Below are 24,371 nucleotides of genomic sequence, written 5' to 3'. Positions count from 1 at the left end.
GGGAGTCCAGGGCTTTAGAGCGATGGGCTACCCTTGCTATGAGGGCTTTAAACTGTCAATTTACTATGATACAGTACCAAGAATTTGTTAGATGAATTGCATAAAAAGCTGTCTTCACCTGAACCCCTAGATCGCAAATCACTTCAGGATCTGGTACATAACTCTCAACAGGTTAGCAACCATTTTTTGCAGTGTGGTTATGATGCATTGGAAGCTTCATGTAGGTCAGCTATGACAGGTGCAGTTATACGTAGGCATGCTTGGCTGAAGGAACAATCTCTGCCAGACCATGTTAAAGCAAAGCTTCTGGATGCTCCACTGGAAAAGCAAAAGTTATTTGGCTCCACTGCTCAGGAGGTCTTAAAAAAATTTGAAGAAAAGGCAAAATCTGTACAAACAGTCAAAGATTTTATGCAGGTCCAACCACCAAGATTCAGCAGAAATTGGCCTTCCAAGAACTGGTCCTTTCCAGACAGACAGATTTCAGAGAGGCAAGAACAGGCATGCCAGAGGTAGAGGGCAAGCTAGAGGCTCCTACAGAGGACGTCAATGGCAGCATCCCAACCAGAGAGGTAGTGCAGGGCCTACAACTGCTGCACAAGGACAGACTCAATGACTTTGCCTTGACACCGCCAACCAGGGCTCAATTGGAAGCACCTTTGGGCGGAAAGCTTTCCTTATTTTCAGAAAATTGGCACATTATTACAAGGGACAAATGGACATTACAAATAAGACAAAGGATACAGGTTCCATTTCCACACATTACCGAAAACAAAAGGCATGCCAGACCTGCCACCAAATCAAAGGGCAGAGGCTTTGAAACAAATCTCCAACTTAATGAAAATGAAAGCAATAGAAAAGGTTCCTCTCGCAGAACAAGGCCAAGGATTTTTTTCCAGACTCTTCCTTGTTCCAAGAAAAGAAAAGCAATGGAGGCCTATTCTCGACTTGTCCGCACTAAATACTTATCTCATTGTGCCAAAATTCAAAATGCTGACGCTACAGCAACTCCTTCCCATGCTGGGCAAGGGGTCTTGGCTGGTAACTCTGGACCTCAAGGAGGCATAGCTGCATGTCCCTATCGGACAAAGCTGCAGAAGACACCTCGGATTTGTTGCAGGTTCAGAGCATTATCAATTCTCAGCATTGCCCTTTGGCTTATCTACTGCACCCAGAGTATTCACGAAATGCCTGGCATCAGTAATTGCACACTGCAGACTTCAGGGGATGCAAATATACCCGTATCTGGACGACTGCCTTATACAAGCGGACAGCCATCAAATTTTGGTAAAACACTTTAATTATGCCATCTATCTTCTTCAGGCCTTGGGATATACAGTCAACATTCACAAGTCAAGACTTGTACCATCCCAAAGAATAACTTTTCTGGGTGCGGATCTAGACAGAACCACCCAAATGGCTTTCCTCACAGAAGAAAAACAAAACCAACTACCGGATTACTTCAAAAACCTGTCAAGACAAACTCAGCTGATTGCAAGGTAAATCCTGCAGGCCCTGGGTTACATGGCTTCTTGCATTCTTCTGATTCCTCAAGCAAGGCTACATATGAGAAAACTACAATGGTACCTAAGGAGTTTATGGACTCAGCACAGTCGCAGCTTGGAAACTTTGATGCCACTCATCCCATGCCTTCAAAGGGAATTTCTGTGGTGGGCTCAAGCAAGCCAGTCAAACAGGGGTTTGTCCTTCAGCAAACCAATAGCCAGCCAAACCATTACAACGGACGCTTCAGACCACGGATGGGGCGCGCACATGGAAGGAAAATGCATTCAAGGACTATGGTCACAAAAAGAGCTACGCATGCGCACAAACCAAAAGGAAATGCTGGCAGTGATGCATGCAATCGAGGCCTTCAAGTTATTTCTACATCAAGGCCACCTGCTAATAAGGACAGGCAACACTACAGTTATGTGGTACATAAACAAGCAAGGAGACACCCATTCCTACCCTCTTTGCAGACTGGCAATGAATCTATGGGAACTTTCCCTGACTCTCAACATACAGCTGCAATCCCAGTTTGTACCAGGAAAGGACAATATACTGGCGGACAGCTTAAGCAGGAACATCATGGATGCACACGAATGGATGCTGCACCCAGACATCTTCCATCAGATAACAGTCATGGGGGAGACCGGACATAGACCTCTTTGCCTCCCCACACAATCATCAGCTGGACAAATTCTGCACAAGGACATACCACCCACAAGCATGGAAAGTGGACGCCCTCTCTTTCAGCTGGAGAGATCTAACAGTGTATGCATTCCCACCTCTTCCATTAATGACCAAGGTCTTACTGAAGATCAGGGCAGAGCAGCCAAGAGTGATTCTGATAGCTCCGGACTGGCCAAGACAGCACTGGTACCCATTGCTAAAGAGCATGTCCCGGACAAAACCATGGCTTCTGCCACAATGGCCGCTCCTCCTGACACAGCACAATTACAAAACTCTGCATTCCAACCTAAAAACATTACAGCTAGCTGCCTGGAAAATACATTGACTCATCACCAGGATAAGCTGTCCAAGAGAGTGAAGGATATCATCATGGAAGCTCGCAGGCCTTCCCCACGAAAGGCATACTCAGCAAAATGGAAAAGATTTCACACCTGGAACACATCAAAGGGCCTAGATGCAACAGTTATGAACATGGTGCATATCCTGGAATATTTAGCAGAAATGCTCCACAATGGCCTGTCTTACTCTTCCATTAAAATTCATGCTTCAGCAATTTCAGCAGAGTACAACACTGATCCTCCTGTCTTCTCTCATCCTCTGCTAAGACATTTTGTAAGAGGAATTAAAAACATCAATCCTCCAAGGAAACCACCACTGCCTACTTGGGACCTTAACTTCGTGTTGGAAAAACTAACACTGCCTCCCTTTGAACCAGCAGCATCTGCAGAACTACAGTTCCTCTCATGGAAGACTGCCTTCCTTCTGGCCATAACCTCAGCAAGAAGAGTATCTGAGTTACAGGCCCTCATAGCAGTACAGCCGTTTCTTATTTTTCATCAAGACAGAGTCTCATTGAGAACCAATCCTTCATTTATGCCAAAGGTGGTATCTAGGGTCTCATTAAACCAAGCTATTCAGCTGCCTACCTTCTTTCCAAATCCACAAAACAAAGGGGAAAAGCTTTTGCACACCCTGGACATACACAGGCAGTTGCGCTACTACTTGGACAGAACAAAAAATTACAGAAAAACTGACCAGTTGTTTGTAGCATATGCTGCTGGTGCACAAGGAAAAGCAATTTCAAAACAGACAATTTCAAAATGGATAGGGAATTGCATTCGTTTCTGTTACTCCTTTCATGGAAAAACTGTGCCAGCTAACATTAGACCGCATTCGACCAGAGCCACAGCCACCTCCATAGCCTTAAGAGGGGTGGCTACCAAGGACATTTTAGAAGCTGCTACATGGAGCTCCGTGCATACATTTTCCAAGCATTACAACTTACCTTTATATTCCAGATCCAGAGCAGGCTTTGCTATGGCAGTCCTGCAGGGCATTTTAGCTACACCATCCTTTACATAGATCCTCCACCCCCAGATTGGCTATGGTATTCTACCCATGTGTGATGACTGCAGATGCATCTTTGAAGGACATAGTACAGTTTTGTACCTACCATAAATGTAGATGTCCGATAGGTATGCATCTGCAGTCAGGTTTACCCTCCCTCCTTCCCCTCTGTGGTATTTCTTGGGTACATTCCCCTCTCATAGCTAGCTGGGGTTATCTATTATGGTGTATTTGTGTTTATATATGTATATATTTTTGTGCATGTTTGGAATTTATTGCATTTCTCCAAATTTAGCCTTCCTTAGAGGGCACCTGGCATCTGGGGCAAGAAAAACTGAGGAAGATGGCGTCGGCTGACGCTTTTATACCCCAGGCGCTCTGACATTGGGGAAGGGGTGCCATCAGCCGACGCCGGACCCAGACTTTGGAATCCGGCCGACCGAAGGGCTGCCTGAGGCAGGACGATCCATATGTGATGACTGCAGATGCATACCTATCGGACATCTACATTTATGGTAGGTACAAAACTGTACTTTTGGGTAGTCAGTCACCCAGGATCAGGGTAAAGGGTTGAATCTTGACAGATTCGAAGAGGTCTAGATAAGCATTTTGGGCATTTTGAGTCATTCGGGGGCCGGTAGCTAGCTATGACTTTGTATTAGGGTCTTGTTAATGGTTAACTGCACCTGGAGTATCTCCTGTGCGTCATACTGTTTGGACCAGCCTGGAGGTGTGTATCTTTAATATATACTCCACCTCCTTTGGCTTTACTACCCACAGTTTGGAGACTGAATGTATGATAGAGGATGCGTAACCGGGTATGGCTGGGCTGCTCTCCGCAGCTTTGAACTAGGATGTTCGTGTTTCACTGTTGCAGTCATTACGTTTGGGTTATCTGCTTGCAGTAGCCCTCAGTCGGCCTGATTAACAAAGTCCTGGGTCCTACGTTGGTTGCTGTCTCTTATTCCGTGACGTCCGGTAGTCAGGGGTATAAAACACGCAACGAATGTCGTTGCATCAGTCTTTCTTGCCATGCGGTGCCCGAAGCAGAAGCAGTTCGTAAGTGCCGGTTGGCAGACTCCTGAAATTTTTGTTTTCGAGTTTCAGAACTGAAGTTTTCAACTAAAAGCGAAGTACCCCATTGGGGAAACTTTTTCGTGCTCTAAATCGATGTCAGTAAAAGTAAACGATTGCACTTCTTGTGGAAAGCAAATACCTCGTAAAGATTTTCATTCGTACTGTATTCCTTGCCTAGGCCCTGATCACGACATACCTCAGTCGGTTTTGTGCCTTATTGAAACCATGAACTATCTGTCATCGGTATATTTGCACTTTTACATTTTTTGGTGCTCGGTTCAGTTATCCTGATGTGTCTTCGTTAAGCCATCTGACTACCAACATTCCGAAAAAACGCAAAGATAAAGATAGAGGCCGCCCAGTTTGCCGGTTTTCAGTGAGGTGTTTTCACCGCCCACGATACCCGCTACTCCAGATTCGCAGGCCTCTAATGAGACCCATTCGGAGTCCGGTATGCCGCGAGATGCTTCAACTGTGGAACCTGTAGATGTCTCTACCGTGGATGGGTCTGGTACTGCTGTGCAGGCACCGGCTTCTGAGGGTGTATTCAGGGGCTACTGACTTGCATATTAAACAGGTGCCATCTTATTCAAGGCCTAAAACTCGGATCATGCCTATTAAACTGGTGCCCAGACCGCATGGTCAGGCCTCTATGCGTAAAGAACAAATGATGAGAATGACTGAAGACCTTATTACTTCAATCAGGAGAAGCCAACCCCCCCCCCCCCAAGAGACCTAGGACTGTGTTTGCTTATGATACGTCTGACCAGGATTTGGAAATTTGATGTTCATCGTGCATACAGCTGCAGTCATAACAGATGGGGTTCTCCTGCTGTCAGGCGGGTCCTCGGTCGGCCGAATTCCAAAGTCTAGATCCGGTGTCTGTTGTCGTCGCTTTCTTTCCTGACGGCAGTGCGACAGGGGTATACACAGCCGACGCAATTTTCCTCAGTCTTTTTTGCTGCGCGGTGCCTGAAGCAGAAGCAGTTCAAGTGCCGGTTGGCCAGCTCCTGAAATTACGAAAATTTGGAAACCGAAGTCTTCTTTAAAGCCAAGTACCCCGTTGGGGAAACTTTTCTTGCCTCTGACCGATGTCAGACAAAGTTAACAATTGTATTTCTTGTGGGAAGCAAATACTGCATAAGGATTTCCATTCCCTCTGTATACCTTGTTTAGGCCCAGACCACGATGTCTCGGGCTGTCGCTTTTGTGCTACTTTCAATAAACGCACTATTAAGCGTCGGGCGGAGTTCGCCCAGCACTTTTTTGGTAAAGCTTTTGATTATAAAATGTCGTCTGAGACTCCGACTACTGTTTTGTCCAAAAAACGCAAGGACAAAGACCGACACGCGAGGTCCGCGGCCTCCACCAACACCACGTCAAAACTGGCTACAAGTGGTCCGGTTCTCAGCAAGGTGCCTACGCAGCCCCTGACTACAGACGACACTTCTCTGGCGGTATCTTCTGTAACCGAGACCGCAGGTACCTCGGCCCATACCCTGACTACAGCTACCGAAGCCACTGTGAGTGTTGAGCCTCTCAATGTGGACAGGTCTACTTCCACCCATGGTGTCTACAAACCCTCATCTTCCTTTTCCATAAAGGCCTTTACTAAGTCCAAATCAGCCATGCATCCCAAGAGGCCTGTTGCAGAGGGCCCATCTCCAGGTCCCATGCCTAAAAAGCAGATGCTCAAAATGGCTGAGGATTTAATTACTCTTATCAGAGGTTCCCAACCCCCTCCGGACAAGAGACCCAGAGTGGAGGAAGATTCTCCCTCTTCTGACCAGGGCTCCATTATTTCAGAACATTCTGATGAAGAGGAGCACTCGTACTCTCCCTTTAAAGATTCTGATGCAGAGCAGTCCATTCCTTCTGCATCTCCCCCAGAGGATTTTTCTTTTGGGGAAACCTTGCATACCTTGAGGGAACACTTCCATTGGGAAGGCCAAGATTTTTCAGATTCCAAGAAAAGACTTAGGGAATTTCTTTTGCTACCTCAGCACAGACCTCTGGTGATACCTCCTGTCCTGGACATACTTGATGTTTACTCAGAGGCTTGCCTTAATCCGGATTCCCTGCCTCCTGCTCCAGTCAAGCCTGATAGGTACTACAGAGTTCCTAACTCACACCAATTTCTTTACAAAAGCCATAATGCTGACCCTGAAACCATTTCTCAAGGCCCCAAGGGAATGAAGGCCTCTACTGCTAAAAATCCATTACCTTCCGAAAGAGAGTCTAGATCCTTAGAAAGGTGGGGAAAAAGGTATATACCTCGGCCACACTAGCCATGAGGGCCTTGAATTGTCAGTTCCATATGCTTAAATATCAGCAGTTTCTGTTATCACAATTAAGGAATAAAATGTCACAACCTGAACAACCAGATTTGAAGGAGTTGCAGGATATGATGCATAGTGCAGAACAAGTGGGTAAACACACATTACAATGTGGCTATGATGCTCTAGAGGCCTCAAGTAGAGCTGCTGTTACAGGATCAGTCATTCGTAGACATGCCTGGCTTAGGGAACAAACCTTGCCTGGTCATGTTAAAGCTAAACTACTAGATGCTCCTTTACAAAAGGATGTATTATTTGGTACTAATGCTGAGGAGATACTACGGAAAATGGAAGAAAAAGCTAAATCTATGCAAACTGTCAAAGCCTTTCTACAGGTACAACCACCACGTTTTAGCAGAAATTGGCCTTCAAAAAAACTGGTCCTTTCCAGCCACGGACAAGCCCCAAAGAGGTAGATACAAGGGGCAGAGGACAATGTCAAGGATCATAGAGGCAGACAATGGCAAACTCCAGCACCAAGAGGTGGCGAAGACAGTGCACAACAATACAGGAAACAAACCCAATGACTTTCCCCTTTGCATGCCAAGCAAGTCTCAGCTGGCAGCACCCTTGGGAGGAAAACTGACATTATTTTCAAAAATTTGGCATATTGTCACAACAGACAAATGGATCCTGGATATTATAAACAGAGGCTGCAGATTTCATTTTCACACGCATCCAAAAATGAGAGGCATGCCGAACCTGCCACACAATCAAAGGGCAGAGGCTCAAATACAAATTTCAAAGCTCATGGACATGAAAGCTATTCAAGAGGTACCTACTCACGAACAAGGTCAAGGTTTTTATTCCAGACTATTCCTGGTACCAAGGAAGGGAACCGATTGGAGACCCATTTTGGACTTATCCATCCTAAACACATTTCTACTCGTACCAAAATTCAAGATGCTCACCTTATAGCAGCTTCTTCCCATGCTGGGCAAGGAGTCTTGGCTGGTAACATTGGACCTCAAGCAAATGAAGTCATCACAACAGACGCTTCAGACTACGCCTGGGGGGCACACATGACAGACAGGTGCATTCAGGGCAAATGGTCCCAAAAGGAAAAGCACCTTCACATCAATCAAAAGGAAATGCTAGCAGTGATAAATGCAATTACAGCTTTCAAGGACCTCCTGCATCCAGGGCAATTATTGATAAGAACAGACAACACCACAGTAATGTGGTACATAAACAAGGAGGAACACATTCATACCCCCTGTGCAGGCTGGCCATGTCACTTTGGAACTTGGCTCTGGAATGGCAAATCGAACTTCAAGCACAGTACCTGCCAGGTTTGGAAAACACGCTGGCAGACAATCTAAGCAGAAATATGACAGACCGCACGAATGGAAGTTGCATCCTCAAGTGTTTAGAAAGATAATCCAAGCGTGGGGAAGGCCAGACATAGATCTCTTTGCCTCCCACAGGAATCAATTGACAAAATTCTGCTCAAGGACATTACATTCAAAGGCCTGGAGACTGGATGCCCTTTCTTTCAGTTGGGCATCTACATTTATGGTAGGTACAAAACTGTATTTTTCCTCTGACCAGGATTTACCCTTATCTACCTATGAGGATTCTGATGCTGAGGACTATATTCCTTCTGCTTCCCCCCCAAGAGGATTTCTCTCTTGGTGAAACCTTGCATACTCTCGGATGTTTTTCTTTGGGAAAGTCAGAATGTCTCTGATTCTAAAAAGAGGCTTAAGGATTTCTTACTCCTGGCCCAGTACAGGCCTTTAGCTATACCTCCTGTACTGGACATTGTTGATGCCTTTTTGGAATCTAGCATGGCCCCTGACTCTCTACCTCCTGCTTTCAGAAAATCTGATAGATATTAGAGTTCCTGACTCTAAGTTCCTTTTAAAAAAATCCTACTGTGGATCCTGAAACCATTTCACAGGGACCCAAGGGCATTAGTTACTACTGCCAAAAATCATACCCCCCTCTGATAGAGACTCTAGGGCATTGGATAGGTGGGGTAAGAAGGTATACACTTCTGCAACTTTGGTCATTAGGGCCTTGAATTGCCAGTTTCATATGTTAAAGTATCAGCTGCATATTACTGGATTGCTTAAACAGAAAATAATTCCTGATTGTGCTGAAATAAGGATTTACAGGATTTTATGCATTCTGTTGAACAAGCTGGTAAACTTGCATTGCAGTGTGGTTTTGATTCACTAGAGGCATCTTGCAGGGCTGCGGTAACTGGGTCTGTACTTAGAAGGCATGCTTGGCTTAAGGAGTAATCCTTGCCAGATCATGTTAAAGCGAAATTACTGGATGCTCCCTTAAATCAGGGCCACCTGTTTGGCAAGTCAGAAGTTCTTAAAAAGATGGAGGAAAAAGCTAAAGCTATGCCAACTGTTAAAGACTTTTTAAAAGTACAAACCTCCAAGATTTAGTAGGCATTGGCCTTCTAAGAATTTGTCCTTTCCTGCCTCTTCCAGACCTTCTCAGTCCAAACCCAGATCCAGCAGAGCACCCAGGCTTCAGTCCCAGGGGACGCACAGGACTAAGCAGTGGGGGGCCTCCACTTCCAAATTTGGGAGTAATAAAACTCCCCCTATGGTAAACTGTCTCAATGACTTATTTTTAAAACGTCCAAGCACTTCTCAACTGACTGCCCCTTTGGGGGGAAAGATTGCACTTCATGCAAAGAACTGGGGCCTCATTACCCAGGACAAACGGGTTTTAAATAGTGTCCCAGGGATACATATTTCACTTCACACGTCACCAACTCCAAGCGGTTGGCCGGATCTACCTCCAAAGCAGTGGGCAGAGGCCCAAAAGCAAGTACTCTCTCAAGCATAGGGGCTATTCAGTTGGTACCAGAAGAGAAAAAGGGACAAGGTTTCTACTCGAGATTTTTCCTGGTACCCAGAACAGACAATTCATGTCATCCTATCCTGGACCTGCCTACTCTAAACACCTTTTTGGTGATTCCAAAATTCAAGATGCTGACTCTTCACCAGTTGCTTCCTATGCTAAGCAAAGGTGCCTGGTTGGCAGCACTAAATTTAAAGGAAGCATACCTGCACATCCCAATCAGGGAATCTTGCAGAAGATACCTACGCTTCAAAGCAGGCTACACGCGCACTATCAGTTCTTTGCACTGCCCTTTGGCTTATCTACTGCACCCAGGGTATTCATAAAGTGCCTAGCTCCAGTCATTGCATTTTGCAGGCAAATATTCAAATATACCAATACCTGGATGATTGTCTAATTCAGGCAGAAAGCCAGGACATACTTTTGAATCATCTGGCTTTTGTACAGAGGATGCTAACTTGTCTGGGGTACACCATAAACGAAAAGAAATCACACCTGGTACCCTGTCAAATTATATTCCTGGGAGCAAGCTTGAATACAACTTCCCAGATGGCTTTCCTCACACCAGAGAAACAAATTCACTTGACAAACCTACTTCAAACAAGTGGTCACAAAAACCCTGCTATCTGCAAGGCAAATACTACAAGCCTTGGGGTTCATGGCCTCCTGCATTCTTCTAATTCCTTATGCAAGACTACATCTGAGGAAACTACAGTGGTATCTAAAAAGCCTATGGTGTCAACATTCTCAGGATCTAGAAGCAATGATTCCTATCATCCCTTGTCTACGCCTAGAGTTCCTTTGGTGGGCAGAGGCCTGCCACCAAAACAAGGGGCTACCATTCGCACTACCATCTGCCGCTCAAACCCTAACAGACACATCAGACTATGGTGCACCTGGCAGGGAAGTGCATTCGGGGCAAATGGAACCCAATTCAAATGCACCTTCACATCAATCATAAAGAAATGTTAGCTGTACAGAATGCTCTGACTGCCTTCAAGGACCACATTCTTTCAGTACAATTAAGACTGACAACACCACTGTTATGTGGTACATAAACAAGCAGGGGGTACACATTCTTACCCCCTTTGCAGACTATCCATGGCATTGTGGAACACAGCCTTGAGCTACCAAGTACATCTACAAGCTCAATTCCTGCCAAGAAAACTAAATGGACTGGCAGATGGACTAACCAGAACCCTCATGGACCCACACGAGTGAAAACTGGAACCAAGGATTTTCAACATGTTGACAAGAAAATGGGGGAGCCCAGATATAGGCCTGTCTGCCTCCCCCCAGAACTGTCAATTGGAAAAATTTTGTGCAAGGACTCCCCACAGACAAGCTGGGAAAGTGGATGCTCTGTCCTTCAGCTGGAAAAAACGATCAGTTTATGCCTTTCCTCTGTTCTCCAAAGTACTAAAGATCGAAAGACAAACCAAGGATGATTTTGATTGCACCAGCCTGGCCATGCCAACACTGGTACCCCCTCCTGTGCAGTGTCACTGTTGGCCCCATGGCACCTGCCTCAGACTCCTACCCTGCTGTCTCAGCAGGAGAACCAGATTCTGCACCCTCCGCTTCAGACACTGAACGTAGCAGCCTGGCTAATTACCTAAGCTCTCCTTTACCATCTCTCAGTAAACCAGTGATGGATGTCATTTTAGAGGCAAGGAGGCCCAGTACAAGAAAATCTTATGCTGAAAAATGGAAAAGATTCTGTGCCTGGAACCAATCTCAAGGGATGAGCACAGCAGTGCCCAGTTTACCTCAGATTTTACAATACTTAACTGAGATGCTTCACAAGGGCCTGTCTTTTTCCTCAATAAAACTTCACGCAGCCACCATTTCAGCTCATTATAACACAGAACCTCCCCTCTTCTCTCTTCCCACTGTTCAAGCAGTCCCTCAGAGGGGCCAAAAATTTAAGACCACCCAGGAGAGCTCCAACTCCAGCCTGGGACCTTAACTTTGTATTGGAGAAACTCACCCTTCCTCCTTTCGAGCCAGCTGCTACTGCAGATTTAAAAATTCCTTTCTTGGAAAACAGCTTCCCTTTTAGCCATTTCAGCAAGAAGGGTGTTTGAATTACAGGCCCTTATGGCAGTGGAGTCTTTCATTATCTTTCATGCGGACAGGGCGTCCCTCAGGACCGATCCCTCTTTTATGCCAAAGGTGGTATCCAGTGTGGCCTTTTATCAGACCATTCATTTGCCTAACTTCTTTCCTAATCACAGAATGAAGGGGAATGGATACTGCACTCCTTAGATGTGCACAGACAACTTAGATTATACTTGGACAGGTCTAAACCTCAAAGGAAATCTGAACAACTGGTGGCATTTGCTGCAGGGACGGAGGGGAAGGCTATTTCAAAGTGAACCATCTCCAAGTGGATAGGCCACTGCATTCATTTCTGCTATAAGCACCATGGAAAACGTATCCCACAGAGATCAGATCCCACTTGACCAGGGATGCATCTAACTGTACAGCCTTTCTCAGAGGCGTAACTACCAGGGACATCCTAGAAGCTGGTACCTGAGTTTTGTACATACTTTCACCAAGCATTACCATTTGTCAATTGTCTCCATATCCAGAGCTGGCTTTACCACTGCAGTTTTGCAGGGCCTTATAGCTGGTCCTAATGCTATCTAAATTCCTCCTCCCATCCTTAGCTTCTGAATCTACCCAAATGTAATGACTGCAACAGTGAAACACGAGCATAGTACAGTTGTGTGCACTTACCATAAATGTAGATATTTGAGTGTATTCACTGTTGCAGTCCTGGTTATCCTCCCCCCAGTCCCCTGACTTTGGCTATACCTCTTCTCTCCTTTTCAATGCTTAAAAGCTTTTTGGTGTATTTGCTTTTTTGTTTGAGGTATAAACCTTGTGTATTTATAGATTTAATTGCTTCGCATTAGGGGGAACCTGACATCTGGGGCAAGAAAAAAAGATGTAATGATGTCTGCTGCATGTTTTATACCCTTGACGTCACTGAAGAAGAGACCGCAACCGACGTAGCACCCAAGACTTTGTTAATCAGGCTGACAGACTGCTACTGCAAGCAGATAACCCAAATGTAATGACCAACAGTGAATACACTCTAACATCTACATTTATGGTAAGTGTACACAACTGTACTGCGCAGATGTCTACATTTTCTAGGGTTAAGAATGCTTGCAATGAGTGCAGTTTCATGTTTAGACTCCTAGTGTTTAACAGCATGACCTTTAATTTGTTTTATTGAAATTATTTTGGTAATTTTAACTTCACTTTTTCTCGAATAGGCACTATGGGGGAGGCAAGTGCCTTTGCCAGAAGCCTGAAGCCCAAGTGAGTCCGATGCAGGCCATCTCTGGCAAAGCATCGTGGTCTGCTGATCATATCTTCCCAGGCTGCCAAGTACTGGATCCCCCCTGGAATGACAGCAGAAACTAAACCAATTGTTAGTCAGTCATTTTCCGTTTGCATTGAGGCATTATTCTGGGTGACTGTAGAACGTTGCTTAAGGCTAGGGACACACCTGCCTGGGACACACATTCAGCGAGTTCAATCATGTCTCTTCATATAGTCCACTAGGTATGTCTCAAGTCATTCACACCAACATGGACTATGATGGAGTCTTAACAGTACCTGTTGTTGAGAGTTGCGTGCGTGTGTGATATGGCAGTTTCTGGCCCCTGATAGACAATTGACGTGACTTTCTCCTTATCCAGCCTGGTGAGAGGTACATCTGTGCATCTCACAATGGAGTCTCGTATGACTAATATGTTGTTTTTTTTAGTTAAGCCTTAGTGGTTGAGCGACACAGGTGTGTAAAGTATGTGTGGTATGTGGTGTGGAGGGCTGTGGAGATTGCGTGTGTTTTTGTCTGAGAGGTCTCCTTTGTTTGGGTATGTTTTTGTTGAGGACCTCCACATATGTGGGTGTGTATTGTTTAGGTGTGGGAGCACATGGACTCTAGGTTCTTAATATAATTGCATCTGTCATAAATTGTGTTCCTAGGTTGTAGTAGTCTGTACATAAGGCAGTTGCTACACTGCCTCAGGATGCCCATATCAACCAGACTGGCAGGAGAAACTGTAGGAAATTGTCCCTACATATCTTTTAGAGTCTGAGAGGAGGCCATGGAGAGCTAAGAATGTAAGCCTAAAGCCCATGTGCTTAAAAACTAAGAGGATTAGAAGGTAACACTTACTGCTTATTTATAGACTGTTTAAATTGTAACAAATGCAACAGAAAAGATGCAATTCAGCACTTTAGAGAACAAGCCGCAGCAAGTACTAGAAAAAGCAAGATGAAATAGGAGGCATAAGCACAAGTACAGTAACAGGTTGTTTTTTTTGTTTTTTTTTTTAGTAAAGTGGAAAGGGAGAGAGGAGGAACAGAAGAAAATGTAGGGTTAAAGAATTAAGGGGTTTGACCTTCCCAAATTAACTCTGTATTGGGTAGAATGAGCTAATGAGATGGGACTGGGAGGAGTGTCCCTTATATTTACAGTATGGGCGGGCAACAGCAAAAACCACAAATTATAAGGAAACAGCAGCAGTTTGAAGAAAACAAAAATTCAACCAGAGATCAGCAAATATGTAAATGGAGGCACAGAAAAGTAATTCAGTCAGACAAATAGTGCAGAAATTCATGTAGTATAGTGCTGTGATGGGATCAGTCAGTAACAGTGGCATTATGTTGTCATGGGTGTGATACAGTGCTCTAATGGCATCAGTCAGTAACAGTGGTATTGTGTTGTCAAGGATGTGGTATAGTGCTCTGATGCCGTCAGTCTAACTGCTTTGTCCTTTTTTGGCGGATGCATTTTGTCTATTTTTTGTTCCTTGTTTCATGTGCATTTGCATTACATTACTTGTATTACATTTTTGTCTGCTTTCTAATTGTAAAATAGTGAGGCCACTCTGTGCACGCACTTAACCTATTAAAAATCTAAAGTGTTATTTGTTTGGTTATCGTAGGTGGCTGGGGTTTGCTAATTAATACAACAGTAAAACTAGAGATTGCAGTATGTGAAAAAAAATTTTCTTTTGTCTGGCAGACTCAGGATTTACTAGCGCTAACTGGGATCGTGGAGCAAATCTAAAAGATTATTACACAAGAAGAGAAGAGCAAGAAAATGAGGCAGTAAGTGATCACGCATCTTCATACACAAAAATGTGAAGTGAAGTTATTGGAGTGTTAGTGTTGTATGTATCCTTGTGCAAAGAAATTTGACATTGTTGTAGCTGTGTTTGTGAGATCTGAAACTCGGCCACACTACCCCCTTAAGCGCACATTCCCACACCCTCCATAGTAGTAACCTCCTGCTGTTGGAACGGACACCGTCGGACTTTGTTTTAATTATTCTATTTTAAAAAGAGAAACTTTTAACATCTTAAGGCTATGTGTATGTCTGGTTACCCATACAATACTAAAATAACTAGTAATATAGTTTAAGGGGAACAGGAAGGTAACAATTTAAATTGTCGGGACCCACTTCAGCAAATTCTGAAACAGAGACTACAGTTGAGAAGGGGAATCCTCAATCATTATCTCAAAGGGACTGGAAGGCATCCTGCAAATTTCCCTTTGGGAAGAGATTCCCAGCAAACTGAAGTATATCGGGGGCTGGAGCTTCCACTCTTGTTTAAGGCTGACATCCCCCCCTCCCAAGGAAAGTGACGACAAAAAAAAAAAAAAAAAGTTTCTTCACCTCCATCCTGTATGGAGAAGGAAGGAACTTTTTTTCTCAAGGCTATGACCCTTAAAACTCCCTATTTTTTGGTTCTTCCACCCACTCCACAGAAGGTTACTATAGAGTCTCCTTCCTGTAAGGAGGAGGTGGCCTCGGATTCTGATGTCCATTCATAAGCTCACACCTCTACAATTCGCTCTGCTGGTCAGATTCCCTCAGATGATGACTACTCCCTTTCCCCGACTCTGCTGTGGAAGAGGCAGTCTTCAGGGAGACTGTTTTAAATATGGTAAAGCATTTTTGAAAGGAAATCTAGGCAAATCTGAGATGCCCAAGAAGGAGACTAAAGTCTTAGAAGTGGATACACCAGCTCTCTCCTCTGTCCTGCCACTCCTGGAGGCCTTTTTGGACATTTTTACATAATTGTAGTCTGCTCCCGACTCGCAGCTTTCCTGCTTCCAAAAGGCCAGACAAATTCTGCGAAGTTCTAGAGGACCTGAAGTTCCTTTTTAAGAATCCTTTAGTTGACCCTTTAGCCGTTTCCCTATTCTCTGACAAACCACTTAAGCTACTGCCTTCAAATAATGACAGCAGGGCTATGGATAGATGGGTAAAAAAAGTTTATACGTGTACACTGGCTTTCAGGGCAACTGATTAATTGTACCCAGATGACACACCTTTCATCTATCCTTAACAATTTAAACAAAGTTGTGGTAGACATGCCTTGTACAGAATCAAAACAGCAAGTTTTTTTCCTTGTTAACTTACGCCACTCAAGTGATGAAGCATTGTGTAAACTGCAGCTGTGCTGCTGACTGCCACAGAGCAGCTGCTGCTGATGTAGTTACTTGCAGATATGCTTTGTTATAAAAACCAGCCCCTGGTAGAGGACTTCAAGGCCAAACTTATTGATTCCACCTCTGACAAAGACCTTTTGTTTGGACTACAGCAACTAGTCTATTTAAAGCCTTGCAGACCAAAACTGTGAAGGACTACAGACAAGTCATTCTTACCTTTGTGGCCAGATGCCAGAGAAATTGCCCACCCAAGCTCATGTCCTTTGTCAGTTGGGGTCATAGGACTTCTCAGAGATGCAGGCAGGCACCCAGAACAAAGATTTACAGAAAAGCCTGAAAGGGACCCCAGAACTGGGAGGGCTCTCTTCTCCAGCAAGTCACTGTGACTATCTTTGCAACCTCACCCCCTCCCCCTTGATCCTGTCCTACCCATCTCAAAAAAGACTCACTTTGTCCATCTCAAATTGGGAAAGTTCCCACAGGTAAGTCTGTGCAACCCATCATAAAAAGGTTTACGCTATGGCCTGAAAATAACTTCCTCCCTTGAAAGGCATCCCACTGCCACCCTACAACCATTTAAACCACCTTTCTTCCTCTGAACCAGGTCATACTAGCTGTGCAGTTTGGCCATCCTACAACCAGTTAAATCTTTCTCCTGTCCTTAGAACTACAATCCCAAGGTACTATAGAGCCTTTTCCTCTTCTGTTTTATGGGGCAAGGATGTTATTCCAGACTGTTTTCTGGTACCAAGAAGAGAGGTAGTGGAGATCCATACTGGGTCTTGCTGAAACACCTTTCTGAAGTTTCCCACTTTCAAAATACTTTCCCGCCAGGCCATGCTTCCCTTCTTCCCAAAGCAGGCTTTTCTGGTTTCCTTGGATATGAAGGATGCTTATAGATATATTCCCATATAGCCGCCTTGTAGAAAATTAGTGATTCTGTTCTGGCTCATTGCATTTTCAGTTTACTGTGTTGCCTTTTTAGGCTCTCTACAGCCCTCCAGAGTATTGATAAAGTGCTTAGCTACTGTAATGATCTTTTGTAGAACTCTGGGAATACAAGTGTTCCCCTACCTAAACAATCTGTATGGAGAACATCGATGTCTGTGCTGTAACTGAAACCTGGTTCAAGGCTCCTGAGAGCACCCCGGCACTACTAGGTTTTACCTCGTATCATGCGTTCCGGCCCCAAAACCCGGATCACACCACAAAAGGAGGGGGTGTATCCATATCCATAAAGGATACCCACACCTCCAGGTTGGTGGCAACGCACGAAGCTTCGGAAACCATCCAGGTGCAACTAACCATAGGCAAAACTGCTCTACAAATTGTAGCATGCTACAGGCCACCCTCTCAAACTCAGGAACCCCACAGCCTTCCTGAAGACACTGGAGGGTATAAATGTATCTCCAAACACCATCATATTGGGTGACTTCAACTACCCGACTATAGACTGGGAACATTACTCAAGCCCTAACTTTCTAGCCCAACTGTTCCTGGAGTTCATAAATTCAAATGCCATGGAACAGCTAGTCACTGTTCCCACGAGAGGAGAAAATATACTAGGTCTCATTATCACAAACATGGGGACAAAATGCTCCACACCGGAAGTATATCCCTCATTGGTGAGATCTGATCATAAACTAATCTCACTGGAAATCCACATCCCGCCCCCACCCCAAACAAAAAAGACCACAGTGAAGAACTTCTCTAAAGCAAACTTCAGACTACTCAAGACTGGTGTGGTATCCTTCAAGGCCCCTGAGCCAGTGGAAACCACAACCCAAGCTGCGGAAGCCCTTGCAATGCCTTCTATGAACACCTCCAGGACTGCATGGATCAGGCAATCCCAAAAAAAACCAAGACTCTTTCCACAAAGGGCAAACGTCCAGTCTGGTGGACCTCAGCCATTAACAAACTTTACAATAAGAGGAGAAAGCTATTACATGATGGAACAAAATCCATAAAAGGGAAGTCACCCCTGATCATTATTAGTAAAAAAATACGAGCACTCATAAAATCAACTAAGGCCAATTTTGAGAGAAAAATTGCCATGGATTCAAAGGACAATCATAAGGCCTTTTTCAGCTATGTTAGGAACCTGGGTGGAAACTCCCAGATATGCTCAGAATTGGTCCAAAATGATACAAAAATCACTGAACCCACGGACATTGCCAACATACTGGCAGACAGGTTCAGTGCAAACTTCACCCCCCTCTCCCCCCCTAAAGGAGAGATAACTATCCCAGCGGAGTGTAGCCTCCCAGACATCTCAAATGCACAGGTGAAAGCTGCTCTCTAAAGCTAAAACACAGCTTCAATGGGACCGGATGGTGTCCCCGGTTGTGTGCTACACGAGCTAAATGAGGAATTAAACCCACACATAAGGCAGCTGTTTAATCTCAGCCTTACCGCAGGATACGTGCCCAAGGAGTGGCGTACGGCAACTGTGGTCCCACTCCACAAAGGCGGTGCCTCTATGGACCCTGGTAATTACCGCCCCATAAGCTTAACAAGTCTAGTCTGCAAAGCTATGGAGAGGATCATAATGGAGCTCATAAACAAAGATATAGGGGACTTGCAGACATTGGACCTGACCCAGTTTGGCTTCAAGGGCAGATCATGCCTTTTGAACTTGGTCGACTTCTTCGAAACAGTCACCAAGGCCATTGATGAGGGAAAGGCATTCGACACAATACCCCACTCGGGTATTGTAGAAAAACTTACCAGCTTAAATGTAAACCCATATGTCACAAGATGGGTTGCAAAGTGGCTTAAGGACAGAACCCACAGGGTTAGAGTTGCTGGCGCTATGTCAGACTTCAAGCCGGTCACAAGTGGTGTCCCACAGGGCTCTGTCCTTGGCCCCCTATTGTTCGGCATCTACTTCTCAGAAGTACAGGCCAACATGGGAGGACTTTGGCTGACCAAGTTTGCAGACGACTGCAAACTGGGCGCCGTAGTGGAAAGTGCATCGGACACGGATATCCTTCAGAAGGGACTCACGGAAACAGATAGCTGGTGCCAGAGCCATGGCCTGAAGTTAAACGCCAAAAAATGTATAGTCATACCCTTCGGGAAAAACAAGGTAACCCCAAGCTAACCATATAGGCGGCAATCCACTAAGCACAGAAGAGGTTATCAGGGACCTGGGGACCCAGGTTGACTGCCTTTCTTTTGACACTCACGTTGCTAAAGTGGTTAGAAAGACCTTCTACATTGCCCACCTGATCATGAAGGGATTCACATCCAGATCTAGTGAGGTCATTGTTCCCCTGTACTCTTCACTTATCAGACCAATGATCGAGTACAATGCCCCATTCGGGATGTATCTCACCCGACATCTGCAGCAGTTGGAGAGACCCCAAAAGTTCCTCACCAAAAGGATAAAGGGACTCCAAAATCTGTCATATGCTGCCAGATTGAAGAAACTCCAGCTCTATTCAGTCGCATACCGTCTGCTCAGAGGTGACATGTGCCTGACATAAGTCCATGTCCAACCCAGAATTAATTGGCAATGCTCCACCTCAAAAAAATCCAAATCCACCAAAACCACTAGAGCAAGTGACTTAAACCCTAGCACGGATATAAATAGGACGTGCTGGAGGGATAGATTTATCACTCAGAAACCCCCTATGCTGTGGAATAAAATCCCGGTCCATGTGAGGCAGAGCAGCTCGCTGGCTCTGTTCAAGAGAAATCTTGACCTGTGGATGGGAGATCGTAGGTTTACCCTGGGAATCATCTCTGTGTCACTGCTGGACAGAGGCACAACAAACTAATGGGCACAGTATTTTTTCATATAAGGGGTGGCGTAAGCCACAAAACTTTGGGCTAGGCTTATAAATACGTTAGGGCAGATAGCCTAGTATAATTATGAACCTATCTGATCCAGGCCTCTTCGCCTCAGATCCTGCCGCAACGCCTCCAATTCACTCTGAAACTCTTGCAACTGGGATTTACTGTCAGCTTCAAAAAGTCCTCCCTCCAGCCCACTCAAGACCTGATTTTCCTGGGTTGCATACTGGACGGAAAGAACATGCAGGCCTTAGTACCTCAGAAAAGGATACAGAACCTTACAAATTACCTCCAGTCCCTTACTACCCTCAAATCTTGTTCAACCAGGTAGATTCTAAGGCACTCTGATTTAAGGCAGCAACCATACCAGCGCTTCCTTTAGCCAGGTTGCTTATGAGGAAAATTTAGTGGTACGTGAAAAATGTGTGGTCTCAACCCCTGTTGCCCCCTGGAGACGCACATCTCACTCATGCCTTGTCTGAAGGAGGCGATCCTGTGGTGGATGATGCAGGAGAACCTCAATGCAGGATTGCCTTTCAAGACACGTACCCAAAGTCAAGAAATGTATGCAGATGCCTCAGACAAGACCTGGGGTGAATGAATGGGCACCCGTAAGGTCTAAGGCTCCTGGCAATCCAGCCTTAAGAAAGAGCACATCAACCAGAAAGAGGTGAAAAATATCTTTCAGGCTCTGCATGTTTTTGCCCACCTCTGGAAAATAGGGCCTCAAGTATTCACAGACAACACAACAGTCCTGTGGTACAAGCAGGGAGGATCCAGGTCATATCAACTATGCAGGTTGGCCTAGATTGTTTCTGATCTCGGCACCCATTTGGGCATGTCCCTTCAAGCAGTTTACATCGCATCATGGCAGATTCCCTAAGCAGGTCCATCAAAGACCTTTCTTGAATGGACCCTCAACAGTCAAGTCTTTCTTTACACAGTCTAGAGGTGGGGAACAGCATAGATAGACTTGCTTCGGAGAGCAACAGGCGGCTCCCCTCTTTGTCATCAGGACTCCCTACCTCATTGCATGGAGAACAAATGCACTATACTTCCAAAGGTCAGGGAAGTTTTTCTCTCTATTTCCTCTGCTACCAGACGTTTTAATAAAGATCTAAAAAAAAAAAAAATACTATGGCCGACTCCCTTTTGACAAAGGCAGAGTTGTTTCCCCCCTTCTGCCACCTAGCCAGAAGAAGTCACCACAAGATTCCCCACAAAGTGGACCCGATCACACAGTAGAAGGGCTCTTTGCTTTATCCCAGACTACCATCAGTCATCCCAAGTTTATTGTCAATAGGATTCTGATTCCTTCCAGACACCATTTTTCTGAGGATGTGCACTGGGTTCTCCAGGAGACAAGGAGACGCACCATACGAAAATCCTGCATAGTCAAAACTGTAAGATTTTTCTGTACAGTGGCAAACAGGACCCTACAAAGTCAGAGGTTCCTCTTGTCTTATCCTATGTGCATAAGATAATGAAGAAAGGACTGGCTTATTCCTCTGTTACACCCCACCTTTCAACCATTTCTGCCTGTCCCTCCCCCCAGCCCGCTTATGTCCAGTCTTGGTCACACAATTTCTAAAGGGGGTGCGACACTTAATCCCCATGAGGAAGCCTATACCCACTCCTTGGGATCTTCCTATACCCACTCCTTGGGATCTTTTCTTTTTTGTCAGAAAAACTCACGCTTCCTCTACTCTCAATTTCTGCACCTGCAAAACTATTTTGCTGCTGCTCAGAACTACAGGTGCTCATGGCTGTCCTACCTTTTCTTATTTTCCATAAGAACAGGGTATCCCTGAGAGTCTATCACTTTTTCTTGCCAAAAGTGGTAAATGAGTTGTCACTCAACTAGGCCATCAATCTGCCTACTTTCTTTCCCAGCCCACAGAACAGGTGTGAAAGACTTCATTCACTAGATGTGTACAGACTGCTGAAATTCTATTTCGCAAGAAGTCTGTTCGTAAGGCTGATGGACTGTTTGTCTTTTTCATGGACACTAAAATGGGCCAGTTGGTTTCTAAACCAACTATTGCCAGCTGGCTTTTTAAGGCCACTTTATTTTGTTACTTGCAGCACGGCATATCCTTGCCTTCCTTCCCAAAGGTGCCATTGCACATTGGAGTTGTAGATTCCTGAGCCACACTGGAAGCTTGCCTCTTGATCCTTTCACTAAACACTACAGAATTAGATGCCTTTTCTCTAGGTCCACAGCTGAGTTTTGTACAGTTCTCATCATTCTCAGCCATGCTCCCTAATGTTAACATTGTGAATTAGCTATCTGTTTGGAATATTGCAACGATTTCAGTCGGGACATAATACAGTTGTGTGAGAACTTACCGTAACAGCAGATGTCCTATGATCACTGTTGCAGTATTCTTTCCAACCCTCCTTACTCCCTCCTTGCATTCTCTCCCTTTTTCTCTTCATTACCTGCCCTATCAGGCAGACCCTAGGTTCAAGGGAGTCCTTGTCTCAGTGCCTTTCCTAGCTTGGCTCTCCTCTCTCAGGTGTCTTCAGGCTCCTGGCTAGGAGATCAGTATATTTATGCTCCTACATCTGCCTGTGCATCTCTGTTGTGAGCTGAAATCGTACATCTGAAGTACGGCCCTGGGAAGGTTTAAGCTTTGCTACTTTTGCCGGATGTCAGCATTGAAAACCCATCTGTTTGGAATACTGCAACGGTGATCAATAGAACATCTACTGATGCATCACGTTGTTAATCAGCTGCACTTTTGGGGGATGCGTGGGGGACTTGACCCTCGGGGAAAATATTTTAATGAGATGAGCAATCTCTGAGATTTGCTGCTCTCCTGGATTTTTGATTTATATTTGTCTTTCCTCTGTCTGTCACCATTATGAGTGCACACATTTCAATAGAGAGCCAAACAAAGTAAACTCCATTAAACTGTGATGGTTTAATTTGTGTCATATTAACTGATCTGAAGTTGTTAATTCATTTGCTCTGCTACCTGTGGGTATCTGATCCGATCTTGGATCCGAGCCGGCAGCTTTACAAGCTACAAGATCCAAGCTCCTAGCTCCTCCCCCTACCCATAATCCCCTGCCACTAACTGTATTACCTCAGATCGTTTTTGCCGAGGCTGTAGACAGCTACTTTTTGAAGAGCTCCTTAGCTGACTGGTGAGATTGTTCCTTTTTTTCTCAGAAAAGCTTTTTCTTGGTGTTGATTGTGGTGTGTGTGTTCAGAAACCCATAGCCAGTATAGTTTGTTAAATAGTTTCCCTTTTTTTTTTTGTGTAGTGTTAGTTTTTCTGTGCCCCTCCTCCCCCACTTAGTGTTTGGGTTTGCGTGCGTTGTAGTAGAGAATGTCTGAAGGGCCCAAGGCCATTTTTTTCAAAATGTACGGAGTGTGGCCATAAGCTTTCCCCTACTGATGGCCACACTCAGTGCGTTTTATGCCTGGGGGTGGCTCATTTATCAACAGACTGCCAAATCTGTGCAGCCTTTAACCCCCGGGCACTTAGGGACAGGAATAATAAGCTAATAGGATTCAGCTGCTTCTTCCTCTCCCACCAAGGCTCAGGATGTCTTCACAGACCCAGTGCCTTCCGTTCCCCCAGCTCAACTGGGGACTCAACCTCCTGCTTTGGGCTTGAGTTCGGGGGACTCTGGTGCCTCTTCCTCTATAGAGAAGAGGCGCAAGGATAAGGAGAGACATAGGTCTCATAAAAGGCGGGCTGAGACTCGAACCTCAGCCCCGCCATCTAAGCTAGCTAGCTCTCCCTCGAGGGTTTCTGGATCCTCCTCCCCCTAGTCTCCGTTCGCCTAATTTTTCGCCGGAGTACCGGTCTCCCTCGAGGTCATCGAGGCGACTCTCCCAGCGGCCTGCCTCGACTTCATCTAGGTCAACCAGGAGCCTCACCGACGCCGATATGGATCGGATGATGTGACGATTCCTGCAGACCAAAATGCAGATGGGGGTGCTCTTGCCCTCCCCCGCCCCCCTCAAGGGGGGAGTGCGGCCTCTGTCTTTGCTCCGATCACTCTTTCTCCAACCCGTTTTCAGGTTTTGGAGTCATCTGATCTGGGCTCTTTCGGAGATGGGGTTTCGTCGGCGCCGATAGCTCCGGTCTCTTCGCTGACCATGCCCTCGAGTGTTTCGGATCAGAGTTCTCTGGGCCGAGCGTCGGATCTGGGGCAGTTGATGTGTCTTTGGTGCTGCTGAGGTCGGAGCACACTTCTCTCTCGGATCCGACCGCATCGGCTCCGACTCCGGTCCCTACCTCGGAGCCAAGGAGATTGCTCTCGAGCCTGGGGAGTGTAGTTCTCCTTCGG

At 45.4% G+C, this 24,371-nt stretch overlaps 1 protein-coding gene across 1 annotated transcript in view; it reads left to right on the top strand.

The window, feature by feature from the left end:
• The window catches only part of DHX9 (DExH-box helicase 9), a 1,660,482-nt gene that overhangs the window by 190,851 nt on the left and 1,445,260 nt on the right, over positions 1-24,371 (top strand). The window contains exon 5 of the mRNA XM_044086769.1: positions 14,833-14,918. Within this exon, the coding sequence (XP_043942704.1) occupies positions 14,833-14,918 (86 nt within the window). The remainder of the gene's footprint in view (positions 1-14,832; positions 14,919-24,371) is intronic.

This window comes from Protopterus annectens, chromosome 10.part0 (genome assembly GCF_019279795.1).
Source record: "Protopterus annectens isolate FY-2018-M chromosome 10.part0, PAN1.0, whole genome shotgun sequence".
In the NCBI taxonomy this organism is placed as follows: Eukaryota; Metazoa; Chordata; order Ceratodontiformes; family Protopteridae; genus Protopterus; species Protopterus annectens.
The sequence above is the reverse complement of the archived record's forward strand: the minus strand, read 5'-3'. Positions and strand labels throughout refer to the sequence as shown.